We start from the raw sequence: 16,953 nt of genomic DNA, 5'->3' as shown, positions 1-16,953 counted from the left end.
AGGTTCATAATTCTGTGAAGTTTGCATCACATATAGATAGAATGGTTAAGAAGGTATTTAGCATGCTTGTCTTCATTGTTCAGATGTTTGAGTATAGGAGTTGGGACGTTATGCTGAGGTTGAACAGAATGTCGGTGAAGCCTCTTCATGAGTACTGTCGAGTTCTGGTTACCCTGTCATAGGATGGATATTATTAAGCTGGAGAATGTTTTGCAGAGATTTACCAGGATGTTGCTGGGAATGGAGTGTTTCAGCAATAAAGAGAGGCTGACTACATTGGGACTTTTTTCACTGGAGCATAGGATGTTACAGAGGTTTATAAAATTATGAGGGATATAGTTAAGGTGAATGGCAGGTGTTCTTTCCCTAGGGTGGGGCATTTCAAGACTTTCAGGTGAGAGGAGAAAAATTTTAAAAAGACATGAGGGGCAAACTTTTTTTATATAGGCATTGGCTCATGTGTGGAACTAATTTCCTGAGGAATTGATGGATGTGGGTACAGTTACAACATTTAAAAGCCATTTATATAAGTACACGAAGAAGAAATGTTTGGAAGGATATGGCCAGTTGTATGCAGATGAGACTAGTTTGGATTGGAGGCCTGTGACCAGTAGTGTTCCACAGGGATCGATGCTGGGTCCACATTTGCTTGACATTTATATAAATGATGTGAATGAGAATAGACAAAGCATGGTTTGTAAATTTTGAATGATATCAAATTTGGTGGAATAAATTGGAGGGATATGGCCAATTACAGGCAGATGGAACTAGTTTGGTTTGCAATTATGGTTGGCATAGACTTTGTTTGGCAGTAAAATAGCTTTTATTGTCATGTGGAGTCAATGAGTGCAGTGAAAAACTTGCATTGAAGGAACGATTCCAGATGAAGGTGTTAACACTTTCATTGTAACCAAGAGGGACACATTAGACCATTGCAACCTCCTGCTTGAGGAGATGATCTCAATATCAGTATAACTTTAGGTGGATTGGAGATTGAATTGAATGTTCTGAGTGTGTCAAAGTCTTTCCATACTGATATCAGAGTGCACCTTAAAAGATCAGCACAGCAAACTACATTAAACATTTTAAAAATCAAATGCAAAACACAAAAGCAAGATGCTGGAAGTTTGGAAAAACGAATCAAAATGCTGTAAATACTTAGCAGGCCAGATAACACCTGTGGAGAGAAAAGGTTAACATCTTAGTTCAATGACCTTTCATCAGAAAATCAAATCACAAGAAAGTTCACAGAATCTTTTACATTCTTATCACGCCCTGTACAGATGGAACAATGTGTGAATGGCTTCTTACCGGGTATGACATGCACCCGACTCTCTTTCTGGATCAGACACTGAATATCCTCTTGTAATGATATGTATTCCACCACACACAGGTAAGTATGATTGTCCCTCACACTCAGCTGGTTTATCCTGGTCGAGGCGTTTCCCTCCTTTGGATTCCCGATTAGCTCATATCGATTTCCACCATTTACAGTTATCCAATTTCTTTGTGGTTGGACTGTAAATGTAACAATGCGTTGATAGGGCTCCTTCCTCATCCAGGTAACAGTACTCAGGTTGAGATGGCCCATGATCCTGAAGGAACAGGGTAAAGTAACTGAATCTCCCACTGTCCCATTCACCACTGGGACATCTCCCTGAGATGCTGAGGATAGAACAAACATCAGAATGGATGAAGTCAGAGATTAAATTTATTACATTCCCTTCAACTCCACAATAAAATGAACAATTCAAACTCCACTCATATCTCTAACAGGTCTATCCAAGACATTCCCCTCCAATAGTCACCCTGATCAAAATGTCTCCCCACTTCTCAATTTAAGGATCTTGATCACAAGATACTTGAAGATCAGGAAATCCATTGAACCCTCCCAAATTCATTCATGCAGAACCCTTCATCCATTGCTCAAAGTTAATATTCTTTAAATAAGGTCAACTATTTTATAGCCTTTCCCAAAAACTCTGTCCAGCAATAACATTCAAAATATTGATCATGCTCTATGTGAAGGAGAACCCCCTGGTGTCATTCCTAATGTGACCATTCACCAGCTCTAACCTGCAACCTTTGAAATAAACACAGGTTAATTTAAACTCATAGTTCAGATTACATTTTTCTAAACTTGTCTCAGTATTTTGGGTGCAGGTGGTGGGATAATTCAACCATGTGACTCTTCGCTGCTTGAACTTTAAAGGTGAGTTGAGAGATGGACTGCTTCCTCATTCCCTACTTTTAACAGTAACCCTTAATTTCAAACCTGTTCATCTTTTGCTCACAAGAGCAAATATCCTCTCAAAATCTGTCTGGTCAAGTCTTCTCAGACCCTTCTTTATTTCAGTAATGTCTCCTTTAATATGTTTTATTTGGTCATGGTTGTCGCTGACTCAGATTATGTGTATTTATTGTCCATCTTGAGTATCAAGGAGAAGCTGTCGTCTTGAAATGCTGCAGCCCTGAGGCATAGGGGTTATCTGCAGTAATGTTTAGGGATGGAGCTCCAGTATTTTGACCAAACAATACTGAAGGAATGGCAATATGGTAAGAATGGAACCAGACTACTCTGTATTGAGTGAGGCAGCAAAAACAATGAGAGCCGTGTCAATCCTGTAAAATCCTTTTCATTAACATCCTCCTCATTAACATTTGGAAGCCAGTGCAAAAAGTGGATGAGCTGTCTCACAGACTGTTCAACTAACAGCTTCGTGTAGGCAAACTCATGGAATCATAACTCACAATGTCTCAGGCACTACCATGCCATTCCTGGATATATCCTGTCCCATTGGCAGGACACATCTGGAAGAAATTGAGGCACTGTGATATACATTTGGGAGGGGATTACCCTGGGAGTCCCCAACATGAAGTCCCCAACTTAAAGATAACATTGTTAACCCATGGAACTACAATCGGTAACCTTCTGATCCATGTTAACTCCTCACTCCACCATTCCCATCAGGCTGGGAGATCAGTGAAGAGTTCAGGTGAGTATGCTGTGAGCAACATCAGGCAAACCTAAAAATGTGAGGCCCACACGCTGAAACTAGAACCTTCAGGACTTCTTGCTTGTCAAATAGCCAGAAACACCACACAATAGAGCCATCCCATAACCAATGGATCAAATGGCTCAGCTGTCCTGAATGGTGGTGGACAATTGCTGTACTAGCTGGTTTAGTACAGTTGCAACAGTGGGATTTCCCCAACAATTTGGAAAGTTGCCTGGGTATGTCCTGTACACAAAATGCGAAGTGAGTCTGATCAGGCCAATTACTTCTCTTTCAGTGCACCCTCAATCATCAGTAAAGTGATGGAAAATGTGAGTGACTGCCCTTAACATCAAGGATCCTGAGCAAAACTGAACTCAATGGGAATTGAGGAAGAATCTTCGACTGGTTTGAGTCATACCTGGCACACAGGAAGATGGTTTTGGTTTTTGGAGGTCGGTCATCTCAGCTCCAGGATCTATCTGCAGAAGTTCTTCAGGGTAGTATCCTAGGCCCAACCATCTTCAACTGCTTCATCAATGATGTTCCCTCCATCAAAAGGTTAGAAGTGGGGATGGATGTTCACTGACCAACATGGGATGAAGAACATCACCATCTACAAGCTTTCCTCCAAGACATGCACCATCCTGATTTGGAAGTATTTCACCATCCTGTCAGTATCACTGGGGCAAAGTCCTGGAACTTTTTTAACAACTGCATCATGATGAAATATAGCAGTTCAAGAAGGCCGCTCACCATTCTCTTCTCCAGGGCAATTAAGGATGGCTAATGAATGCTGACTGAGCATGTGATGCTCACATCCCTTTGAACAATTGCAAGATAAATATAGTTCCAAGTCAGGATGCACAGCCAGGGTGGTGGTGGAGGCAGGTACAACAGGCATTTAAGAGACTTTTACGTAAGTACGTGAATACACAAGAAATGGAGGGTATGAACCAATAGCATGCTGAAAGGATTAGATTCATTTTGTGTCATGTTTGGCACAATAATGTGGGCCAAAGGGCCCATTCCTGTGTTGTACAGTTCTACCTTCTATGTTCTGAACCCTCATTGGATGAGCATGTCTCAGGGTGAAGGAACCTTCAGCTCACATTGGCTGAGAGTCTCAGTGTTGCTATCTTCTCTATCTAGTGGCTGAGGTGAAAATGAGGGGAGCTGCCTTCTCCCGAAGTTAATGTCCTAGTGAATTATTCCAATCCTCAGCAGATTGTGAAATTTCAATTGAAAATCTCTGGAACTAAAAACTAATTGCATAATGAACATGTTTCCAACCTCATAAAAGAAAACCCATCTGGGCCATGCATGTCTTTTAGGGAGGGAGATCTGCTATCATTCCTGCAGTAATGTGGTTGACTCTTAACTGCCCCGTGAATGGCTCACTCAGTTCTGGACAAGAAGTGAACCCAGCAATGTGAATGAAACTGTGGCTACAAGAACAGGTCAGAGACTAGGTATCCTGTAAATTAACATATTAAGGCCTATTGATCAGTCAGGAGTATGATGGAATACTCCCCACTTGCATGGAAGAATGCAAGAAAATATATTGCTGCTCTGTTATGGTCACGGGGTCAAAATTCTGGAACTCTGATCCTAACACCATTGTGGGAATAAAAGTTACTACAAAATACATTGCAGTAAGGCACCAACACTTCCTCCATCAACACTTTCTAAACTAATGACCTCTACCATCATGGTGAAAATCAGCAGCAAATACACATCATCTGCACCCTCTCCAAAGCCTCCACATCCTTCCTGTAACCTGGCAACAGAACTGAAAGCAATACTCTAAGTGTGGCCTAGCTCTAAGTGTGTGGCACGGTGGCACAGTGGTTAGCACTGCTGCCTCAGATTGCCAGAGACCCGGGTTCAATTCCCACCTCAGGCAGACTGTCTGTGTGGGTTTGCTACAGTACAAAAATTTGCAGGTTAGGTGAATTGGCCATACTAAATTGCCTGTAGTGTTAGGTGTGGGTGGATGGTGGGTCAGGTTGGGCTGAAGGGCCTGTTTCCACACTGTAAGTAATCTAAAATCAAAGTCTTATAAAGCTGCAGCATGACATTCTGACTCTTGTACTCAGAGGATCCTATCCCATAAAGGAAAGCATGCCATATGTCTTTTTTACCAACCGATCAACTTGTATGGCTATTTTCAGGGAGCTATGGACTTCACAATCACAACATCCTTCTGTACATTTACATTTGATTTCCCAAAGTGTAGTCACACCTACCTGGATTAAATTCCATCTGCCATTTCTCTGCCCATATCTGCAACTGATCTACATCCTACTGTATCCTTTGACAACATTCTACACTATCCATAACTCCACCAACCTTTGTATCATCTGCAAACTTGTTAACCCACCCATCTACATTTTCTTCAAAGCCATTTGTATACGTACCACAAACAGCAGAAGTCCCAGCATGGATCTCTGTGGAACTCCACTAGTTACAGACATTCAGCCTGAAAAACAACCTTCTACCACTACCCTCTGTCTTCATTTGACAAGCCAATTCTGAATCGACATGGCCAGGTCACCGTGAATCCCATGCATCTTAATTCATGTAAACAATATCCACTGCTCTACCTTCATCAATCACCTTCATCACCTCTTCAAAAAACTCAATCCAGTTAGTAAAACATGACCTGATTTTTCATAAATAGGCCATGCCTTTCCAAATATGCATCAATTCTATTTCTAAGAATTCTCTCCAATAGCTTCCCAACAAATGATGTGAGATTCATTGGTCTGTAGTTTCCTATATTATTCCTATTTCCCTTCTTGAACAGAGGAACAACCTTCGTGACCTGTCAGTCCTCCAGGAGCTATTCAGTGGCTAGCAAGGATATAAAGATCTCGGTCAAGGTCCCAGCAATCTTCTCTCTTGCCTCTCTCAATAACCTGGGGTAGATACCATCAGGCTTTGGAGAGTTATCCACCTTAATGTTCTTCAAGAGATGTTCTTCTTCCTAGATTTCAAAATGCCCTAGCATATTAGCACTCTCCACACAAATCTCACCATCCTCCATATCCCTTTCCTGGGTGAATACTGATGCAACATGCTTATTTAAAGTCTCATCACATTCTCTGTTTTCAAGCACAAGTCCCCTCCTTTATCTTTGAGTGGTCCTACCTTCTCCATTGTTATCCTCTTGTTTTTAATGTAGCTATAAAATGCCATGGGATTCTCTTTAACCCTACTTACCAAAGTAATTTCTTGGCCCCTTTTGCTCTCCTAATTTCTTGCTTTCCTTATATTCCTCATGGGTTCTGTCCGATTTTAGCTTCCTAAACCTTAATATGTTTCTTTTTTCCTTTTTGACTAAATTCACAGCTTCTCTTGTTATCCAATGGTCTCTTTTCTTGCTATCCTTATCCTTCCTCCTTACTGGAATATGCTGGTCTTCAACTCTCCCCAGCAGGTCTTTAAACAGGTTCCCATGTGTCAAATGTAGACATGCCTGACAACAGCTCCTGCTAATTAACACTCCCTAGCTCCTGCTGAATACTGATGTAATTTGCCCTCCCTCAATTTAGTACCTTTTCACAAGGTCCTGACTTATCATTGTTCATAGCTATCTTAAATCACAAGGAGTTGTAATCACTGTTACCAAAATGCTCTCCCGCTGAATAGTCAGTCACCTGGCCAGGCTCATTAGCCAAAACATTCATCCACAAACTCCATCAACAAACACATCGACCTGGACCCAATATACCAAACACTACAGCGGACAGCTGAAACTGACAACCGGAAGCGGCAGGGACAGACCACTATAAACACCGGAGGAAACATCAAAGAAGCGCTTCGCAGGAGGCTCCCAAGCACTGATGATGTCGCCTAGCCAGGGGACGAAACGTTTGCACCAAAAACTTCCAGCTCGGCAAACCGAACCACAACAACGAGCACCTGAGCTACAAATCTTCGCACAAACTTTGAAGCCAAAACAAGGTCCAGTATGGTCCCTTCTCAAGCTGTATTATCAATATACTGTTCAAGAAACCCTCTTGAATGCACTTAACAAATTCTGCCCTGTCTAAGTCTCTTCCTCTAAGAGAGTCCCAGTCAATACTGGTTCTTCTTTTCCTCAACCAATGCTGATAGAGCAGGGTTCTCATTGGTAGGGATGTTGGAGTTTGAATCCTCAGTGATGTTTTCTCTCTTATCTATTCCTAGTTTGAACACGGCAAATGACTGAGTGTGTTAGAGACTGTGGGACGTTGCAGAAATGATGATGGAATGGTCTATAAATTCTAGCTTCATATTACTGCCTTCTGCCTCAGACCTACTGAAAAAGCCCTGGATAAAGAGCCAAGCTGAGAGCTCCTGGACCAGGTAGAGCCTATTCCCAATGAATTATCAGGTCAGTGACACCATTTGAACATCGATCCTTACCTGTCACTTCCAGATATGTTCCTGTCTGAATTCCAAAACTGCCGATATTGAGCATCACAAAACACAAGTAGGAATTGGCATCATCCCATCTCACTCCCTCTATCATTATTGAGGCATCTTTGTTGGTGAGGTTCCCCACGAATCTGAATCGATTCCCACCGTCCTGCTGTATCACATTCTCACACAGTTCACCCTGGGAATGGTCTGGCCCAGAATATGTACAATTAAAGATAACATGCATTCTATAATTCATCCATATAATGGAGCCAGTGAGTGTGAGATGAGTGTCAGGGTGGGTGAAGCTGCAGGGTAAGACAGCGGTTCTTCCTTCTTCAGCCCTCACGTCGTTCTTGACTGTCATTGACCAACCTTTATCAGAATATGCTGTGAGGGTGGGGGGGGGGGGGGGGGTGGTGGGGGGGGAGAGAGAGAGAGAGACAGAATATGAAACAGGACTGACACCAAACAGTGAAGTAAAGCACTGAAACTGTTATTATAGATATAACATCATACAGTTGTGGTTTCTGGACGGACTTCAGACAGTGTTGAATAAGCTACAGACTGGAGTACAACATGGGCTTCAGGTGGTTTGTAAACATCCTGAGATTAGATTGTGAGTGTTTGTTGCTGTTGGTTGAAGAGAGAGTTTGGTGTCTGTGAGTTGTTTGAACTTTTCATTGTTTGAGGACACCAAGGGTTATCGAAAGAGCAGATTTCAGGGCACTCCCTACAGAACCTTTTCTGTTTCTCATCACTTTCTACTCTATTACTGAGCCAGATTTTAGCAACCTGGCTCATTCATCAGTAGTAGCAGGGGGATGGAGTATGCAGTGGAGGTAAAGCAGATGGAAATACATATAGAAATAAAGAAGGAGAACTGAAGTAAAAAAGTAAATTCACCAGAAAACCTCTGTCTTATTAGAGAAACATGATTGGTGATGATTTAAGCTGAGGGTCACTATGCCTCAGGCAAGGGGCACGGTTGAGAAGGTGGGACCTTCATAGTCCCCTCAGACAGTATGGGAATTAAACCTGCATTGTTGGCATCACTCTACATCACAAACTAACTATCCAGCCAACTGAGCTAACTGATTGCAGATTAGATGTGTAAGGGTGGTGGAATGAAGAAGAAGAGGTGATGTTGCAACATTATTCAAAGAGTCCATTGCTGTAATGAGATGGATGATATCTTGAAATCATTCTCAAGTGAGGCTACATGGTACATTGTAAAAACAAACTCCTCCAATACCACCCCTGTCTCCAACCGTCAAGTCAATTTTGTATCCAATTGGCCTTCCTTCCCTGAATCCCACATGATCTAACTTTATTCATTGGTCCACCATATGGAACCTTGGACAATGGCTTTACTAAAATCCATGTAAACAATATCTCCCCCTCTGCCTTCATTGGTCTTTTTGGTTATATCCTCAAAACCCTCAATCAAGTTTTGATTTGGAGATGCCGGTGTTGGACTGGGGTGTACAAAGTTAAAAATCACACAACACCAGGTTATAGTCCAACAGGTTTAATTGGAAGCACACTAGCTTTCGGAGCGACGCTCCTTCATCAGGTGATTGTCACCTGACAATCACCTGATGAAGGAGCGTCGCTCCGAAAGCTAGTGCTTCCAATTAAACCTGTTGGACTATAACCTGGTGTTGTGTGATTTTTAACATCAATCAAGTTTGTGAGACATGATTTCCCATGCACAAAGCCACGGTGACTATCCCTAATCAGTCATTGCCTCTCCAAATGCATGTAAGTCTTATCTCTCAGAATTCCCTCTAACAACTTATCTACTACTGATGTCAGACTCAAAGGTGAGTAGTTCCCAGGCATCTCCTTGTAGCCTTAAATAAAGGCACAACATTAGCCATCCTCCATTCCTCCTGCACTTCACCCATGGCTGTGGATGATAAAAATATCTCTGCTAAGTGCTCCACAATTTCTTTCCTAACTTCCCACCATGTCCTGGGATACACTTGATCAGATTCCTGGGATCTATCCATTTTTATGCTTGTTAATACCTCCAACACTTTCTCTTCTGTAAAATGGACTGTTTTGAAGACATCAATATCTATTTCCCCTGAGTTCCCTGGCCTCCATTTCTTCCGCCACAGTAAAAACTGGTGCAAAATATTTGTTTAGTATATCTCTTCCATCTCCTGTGGTTCTGCAAGTGGGTGTCATCATTGATCTTGAAGAGGCCCTATTCCTTCTTTAGTTGCTATCTGGCTCTTAATAACCTTATAGAATCTCTTTGGATTATCCTTAAACTTACCTGCCAAAGTTACCTCATATCCCCTTTTTGCCCTCCTGATTTACCCCATAAACTACTGCTACATCCCTTATACTCTTCAAGAGATTTATTTGATCCCACTTGTCAATACCTAATATACGACTCCTTCTTATTCTTGACAAGAACCTCAATATCTTTATTCATCTATTGTTTCCTACTCTTACTAGTCTTATCCTTCGCTCTAACAAAAATAGCACCTTTGAACTTTCATTATTTCATATTTCAAATGCTTCAAATGCCAGTCATCCAGTTATATGTGAATAGTTGACTCCAATCAACTTTTGAAAGTTCCTGTCTCATATCACAAAATTTGTTTTACTTCAATTAAGAAATTTAACTTTTATATAAGCCATATCAAGAGGGTTGGAATATAAAAGCACTGTTGTGCTACTGAGACTTTATAAAGCTCTGGTTAGGCCCCATTTGGAGTACTCTGTCCAGTTTTGCTCCCCACACCTCAGTAAGGACATACTGGCACTGGAGCGTGTCCAGCGGAGATTCACATGGATGATCCCTGGAATGGTAGGTCTAACATACGAGGAATGGCTGAGGATTCTGGGATTGTATTCATTGGAGTTTAGAAGATTAAGGGGAGATCTAATAGAAACTTACAAGATAATACATGGCTTGGAAATTGTTTCCGTTAGGTGAGGAGTCTAGGACCCGTGGACACAGCCTTAGAATTAGAGGGGGTAAATTCAGAACAGAAATGCGGAGACATTTCTTCAGCCAGAGAGTGGTGGACCTGTGGAATTCATTGCCACAGAGTGCAGTGGAGGCTGGGATGCTAAATGTCTTCAAGGCAGAAATTGATAAATTCTTGATGTCACAAGGAATTAAGGGCTATGGGGAGAATGCGGGTAAGTGGAGTTGAAATGCCCATCAGCCATGATTGAATGGCGGAGTGGACTCGATGGGCCAAATGGCCTTACTTCCGCTCCTATGTCTTATGGTCTTATCCTTTTCCATAACTGTTTAAAAAGTAATAGAATTATGGTCACTGGCCCCAAAGTGCTCCTCTATTAACACTTCAGTCATTTGCCCTGCCTTATTTCCCAAGAGAAAGTCATGTTTATTTCTTCTCCAGTAGTTACCTCTATGTATTGAAAATACAAATTTCTCATTATCCAAATGTATAATATTTTGGCAGTCCCAGTCTATGTTTGGAAAGTTTAAATCTCCTGATATTAGAACTCTATAGTTCCTACATTTATCTGTGATCTCTCTGCAAATTTGTTCCTCAATTTCCCTCTAACTTTTGGGAGGGTCTATAGTATATTCCCATCAAGGTGATCGTTCACGAGGTTTATACCATCATGAGGGGTATAGATAAAGAGAATAGTAAAGGTCTTTTCCTTTGGGAGTGGGAGTTCCAAAGTAGGATGTATATTTTTTAGGCAAGAGGAAAAAGATTTAGAAGAGACCTAGGTGGAAATATTTTCACACAGAGGGTGGTTTGTATGTGGAATGAACTGCCCGAGGAAGTGCTGGATGCAGATATAGTTACAAGGTTTAAAAGACATTTGGATGTGTACAGGAATAGGAAGAGTTTGGAAGGATATGGTGCAAATGCACACAAATGGGAATAGTTCTATTTGGGAATTTTGGTCAGCGTGGACGGGATGGACCAAAAGCTGTTTCGTGCTGTATGACTCTATGTCACTATACCTATAAAACAGGGACAATCCATTTGCTGCGGATGTATTATAGACTCCTAAACAGTCAGGGAAAGGTAGAAAGATAGATATGTTGGCAAATCCTGGAGAACTATAAAAGTAACAAGGTAATAACAGATATCATCTTCCCCCACATTCAATTGGATTGACAAAGAGTGAAAGCTTAGAGCAGCCAGAATTCTTAAAATATGTCCATGAGAGATTTTGAGCGGAAATTTCAACATGATAGGGGTGATGCTGGATTGAATTCTAGCCTGAGGATCATTGATGTGTCACTGAGGAGCATTTCAATGACAGTGACTATGATTTAGGTAGATTTCAGGTAATTAGTGATCAGGACAAAGTTCTGATTGAGGAGAAGGCTGATTTTAATAAGACAGGATCTGGCTGAGATAGATTGGAAGCAGCTATCTGCAGGAAAATCCATGTCAGAGCAGAGAGAGACATTCATAAGGTGAGTCTAGGGCCAACATGTCTCTTTAAGGTGAAGATGATGGGTAGGACCAACAAGTCAAGAGATTCTGGATGCACAGGATTGGAAAAATGAAAAGAAGGAAGCTATTGGGAGGGACTGAGCTCTGAAAACACCGGATGGCCTCAGGGTATAGAAAGTACAGAAGGTCGCTTACAGAAGAATTTAGGAGAGCAAATTGGGACAGGATAAAACACTGTTTGATAATATTAAGGAAAATCAGAGGGAATATTATATGTATATTGGGGCAAGAGAATAATCAGGGAAGGAATAGCCACATGAGGATCAAATAGGCAGTCCATGGATGGAGATAAAGTTGTCGACAATGTCTCAAATGGATATTTTACATCTGTATTCACTATAGAGAGAAGCACAATGCAGGTACAAAAATCAGGGAAGAGTCTGTGGTAAATATGAACAATATAGCCTGTAGAAGGTGCAAAAAGTAGCAGTTTTATCAGTCTTGAAAGGGGCTAATACCCAGGCTCAGGTGAGATGTATCCCAGGCTGTGCCTGGGGCAAGGGAAGAGAATGCAATGGCTCTGATATTAATTTTCAAATCCTCTCTGGCCACAGGAGGGGTGCCAGAGCACTGAAGGCAGCTAAGGTGGTACCATTATTCAGGAAAGGTGGTAGTCATAAACCAGAAATTATTGGGAACTAATCTGAGGGACAGAATGGATCACTGCTTGGAGAAGCAAGGATTAATCCACGATAATTAGCATGGCTTGGTAAAGGAATTGGATTGAATTGGACTCAATTGAATTTTCAGAGAGGTGACTATCTACATGGATGAAGGTAATACAGATGATGAGGACTACAGTATGCTTCACTTAAGGATGGCTTACTCAATTCACATTCTGTACATTCACCAGATAGGATTATCTCTGTCACTCTGTGAAACATGTTAACATAAATTAATTCGGTGACTCTTTCTAGCCTTTCTGCTTGGAGTACTGAAATTGCTTCAGACTAATTTTCAGCTCTGATGGTCTGGAGATTGCTTTCCAACTATAAACCTGGATACTTCTACAAGTTCTTTTAAAAAATGTACTTCTGCTGGTTTGACTTCTATTCTTCTGAACTCAATCTACTAGTGGTACTTAATGATCTGTTCCGACAGACCATAAAACTCAAATTTGTAAATATTCATCAATTAACTCCCCAGATCACTTAGCTACATGGACATACTTCCTCAGGAAGGTTGTCTTTACTTCACTGTTCCAGATCACTTTCTGACCTCTTCTTTAAAAAAATAATCACTTTCACAGAAATGAAAATTAAAATCTATTTTCCCTCCACATTTGAATCCAAGTTCTGAATGAATAATAATATTTTATAAACTGCCATCACACTATGCCCTCTGATTCTTGATCTCCTCATGAGTGGGTACAGTCTCTCTCTATCTACACTATCCTGACCCTTCATGAGTGGGTACGGCCTCTCTCTATCTATACTATCCTGATCTTTCATGAGTGGGTATGGTCTCTATCTACACAATTCTGATCATTCATGATTTTAAAAATCTCAATAAAATCTTCTCTCAGCCTTCCTTTAGGCCAGATCCATTCTGAACCCCATGATTTAATGACCTCTCATTATTTTGATTTCTCCAGTTGTGCATTTCACCACAAGAGGAAATATTGTGTGTGTCCACTCTAGCAAAAGATTGCACCTTTGAAATATCTCTGTCAGATTATCCCTTTGTTATGTTCTTCTCTTCAATGCAAAAATATCAGATACACACAGGATTGATGAAACAATGATATGTGTTTTATTTGAAGGGAATATTTTGATTTCCTAGGAGCTATTTTATTGTAAATCTGACTTCTTTTCTGCTGCTTCAGACTGTCTAACAAATCATGGGATTAACCCATTGTATCCTGATGAAGTATTTAATGATTGGCAGCAGTTTAAGATGCATCCACTAAAAGATTATGTTATCACAACATTTCTTATGTAATGAAGTGGTATAATTGACTCCCCAACTTCCGTTATAGGGTCATCTAGTGAAGTTGGGTCCATTAATGATGACAACATCTGTTAGGGCTCTGAACAGATTGAAGGACAAACCTGATGTGACTTGAACCCAGAGGTTTGATAAGGTTCCCCAAGGTAGGCTTATGCGGAAAGTTAGGAGGCATGGGATAGTGGGAAGTTTGGCCAGTTGGATAGAGAACTGGCTAACTGGTCGAAGTCAGAGAGTGGTGGTAGATGGTAAATATTCAGCCTGGAGCCCAGTTACAAGTGGAGTTTCGCAGGGATCAGTTCTGGGTCCTCTGCTGTTTGTAATTTTTGTAAATGACTTGGGAGAGGGAGTTGAAAGGTGGGTCAGTAAATTTGCAGACGATACGAAGATTGGTGGAGTTGTGGATAGTAAGGAGGGCTGTTGTCGGCTGCAAAGGGACTTCGATATGATGCAGAGCTGGGCTGAGGAGTGGCAGATGGAGTTTAACCATGTCAAGTGTGAGGTTGTCCATTTTGGAAGGACAAATAAGAATGTGGAATACAGGGTTAACGGTAGGGTTCTTAGTAAGGTGGAGGAGCAGAGGGATCTTGGGGTCTATGTTCATAGATCTTTGGAAGTTGCCACTCAGGTGGATAGAGCTTGTAAGAAGGCCTATGGTGTATTAGCATTCATTAGCAGAGGGATTGAATTCAAGAGTCGTGAGGTAATGTTGCAGCTGTACAGGACCTTGATAAGGCCACATTTGGAGTACTTTGTGCAGTTCAGGTTGCCTCATTTTAGGAAAGATGTGAAAGCTTTGGAGAAGGTGCAGAGGAGATTTACCAGGATGTTTCCTGGAATGGAGAATAGGTCGTATGAGGCTAGGTTGAGAGTGCTACGCCTTTTCTCATTGGAACGGCAAGGATGAGGGGTGACTTGATAGAGGTTTATAAGATGATCAGGGGAATAGATAGAGTAGACAGTCAGAGACTTTTTCCCTGGGTACAACAGAGTGTTACAAGGGGACATAAATTTAAGGTGAAGGGTGGAAGGTATAGGGGGGGATGTCAGGGGTAGGTTCTTTACCCAGAGAGTGGTGGGGGCATGGAATGCACTGCCTGTGGGAGTGGCAGAGTCAGAATCATTGGTGACCTTTAAGCGGCAATTGGATAGGTACATGGATAGGTGCTTAAGCCAGGACAAATGTTCGGCACAACATCGTGGGCCAAAGGGCCTGTTCTATGCTGTTTTGTTCTATGTTCTATGTTCAGAGCTTTTCAAAGCAGGGACACTCCCCATTGGATCCCCAATGTCCTACACATTGAACAGTATAGAATCAAATAAAGCTCAACGTCAATGTCACTTAACTCACCAAATCCATAATACTGGTTCTCCATGACAACCCACCAAGCCTCCCTACCTTACATCCCAATAAGTAACAGTACTAAGCCAGAGGCAGCTGAACACAAAGACTGGAGAAGCTGCAAAAAAAGATGCCATGAATTATACCAGATCAGAGTGGTTCACAAAGAGATGCCAAGAGGGAAGATTAATGCTACAAAAAACACCTATTGAAACAGTGAAGAAAGACATGAACAAGGTTAGTGGTCAGCAATAGTACTGAAACGTTAAGACTCAAAACAAGTAACTGCTGATAATGTGGAAGCAATAGAGAGTGGTATTATTAGGTGGCTATAAATCTAGACATTTAGGATATGTTTCAGGGAATGATGTTCAAAGTGCACAAAAGGAGTTTCATTAAAAAAAAAACAGGAATTAAAAGTCTCATGATGACCATAACCTCTCAGGGAAAAAAAATAGTTATTCCTATGTGGTTGATTCACATGTGACTCCAGATGCACAGCAATGAGTGACTCTGAATTGCCCTCTGGCCATTTAGGGATGGACAATGAATGCTAACCTGGCTAGTAACAACTGCATTCTATGAATGAATGATAAAACCAAAGAAGCCATGGAAGGTGACAAGACCAAACCCATGTTGTCCTCAGGATTCAGGGAATTTCTGGTGAGGAGCAATGAGATTAACTGCTCCAAGGTTGAAAATGTTTTGGAGGATTGTGGAGAGACGGGCCAGCTTACAATCATGAGTCCCAAAGCCAGAAGGTGTTTTTTTCATGTGAAGAGGTCAGTAACCAGTGAATACAGATTTAAGGTCAGAGATAGAGAATAAGAGGAGAATTGAGAAGATATGATTTCACATCGAGGGTGATAAAAGTCTGTACTCACTACTTGAAAGGGTGCTTGAGTTAGAAAGAAGTATTTAGGTGTTCATTTGAGTTTCCATTTGCTTCTTCAATAGCCCACACCTCTGCTTTCTAATTTCTTTTTGATTTTTTAAACCTCCCTCCAATTGAATCCCACCTCTTGCCTCCAACATTGCCCCAATAATTAGTTTAAAGCCCTCAGTAAGTTGGTAAGAAGGCATATGGATCAAGAGCTACAATATGGAAGAAGTATAGTCAGATCTTTGTTGTCTGAGACAGACATGATGGTCCAAACAGCCTCTGTCTATGCTCTAAGTGTTCAAAAGTCCATGAATTTACAATGAAACCTTGAAGGAATGGATCTTCAGACTAGGAATAGTTAATTACTGATTGATTGGCAGTAATTAATACTCTTCATATTGATAAAAAAAGCATTGAAGATGAAATACACAAGATGTAACTTTCTATGCTGAGTTCAGTTTGTATCTACCATAGAAATGTTGCAACTTCACATCATTCAGTAAATTTCAATGGTCAGCCAACAACAGGGTTTGGTTACATCAAGTGGCAAATTTTGCCTTCCTGTTTTCTGTATTTGCAGAATTGTTTTTGAGAAATAAAGACAAATGCCTTTAGTTCCATCATTGTTACTTTGTAAGTTTTGCACCAGCATCTTTCTGAAACCTGATTGTGCCTGTAGTATTCTGCACGTCCCCTCACTCTCTGGAAAGTCACCTGAGTTTCTGTGGACTCTGTGCCACTTTGTAATTCTGATGGAAATGCTTTGGCAGCATCAGGTAAGCGATGGTATCCTGCTTTCATTTTTTGTAAAGCAAATGATTTCTCCCTGATGAAGAAACAACAGTGAAGGAAAATGCATATCGTAACAGGTTTGGGAACTAATACCAGATAGCAGATGGTTAA

The 16,953-nt window shown here is 41.2% G+C and overlaps 1 protein-coding gene across 2 annotated transcripts in view; it reads right to left on the bottom strand.

Annotated features, from left to right (window-relative positions):
• LOC122565210 (polymeric immunoglobulin receptor-like) overlaps positions 1–16,953 on the bottom strand; it is a 168,614-nt gene that overhangs the window by 43,748 nt on the left and 107,913 nt on the right. For both annotated transcript variants that reach the window (XM_087974883.1, XM_087974876.1), the window contains 2 exons: positions 7,410–7,793; positions 1,312–1,665 (listed from right to left, as the gene is read on the bottom strand). In XM_087974883.1, the coding sequence (XP_087831009.1) occupies positions 1,312–1,665; positions 7,410–7,793 (738 nt within the window). The remainder of the gene's footprint in view (positions 1–1,311; positions 1,666–7,409; positions 7,794–16,953) is intronic.

The sequence above is a fragment of the Chiloscyllium plagiosum genome, unplaced genomic scaffold (genome assembly GCF_037043375.1).
Source record: "Chiloscyllium plagiosum isolate Xiang-an unplaced genomic scaffold, Cpla_swu_hap1 HiC_scaffold_2, whole genome shotgun sequence".
Lineage (NCBI taxonomy): Eukaryota > Metazoa > Chordata > Chondrichthyes > Orectolobiformes > Hemiscylliidae > Chiloscyllium > Chiloscyllium plagiosum.
The sequence above is the reverse complement of the archived record's forward strand: the minus strand, read 5'-3'. Positions and strand labels throughout refer to the sequence as shown.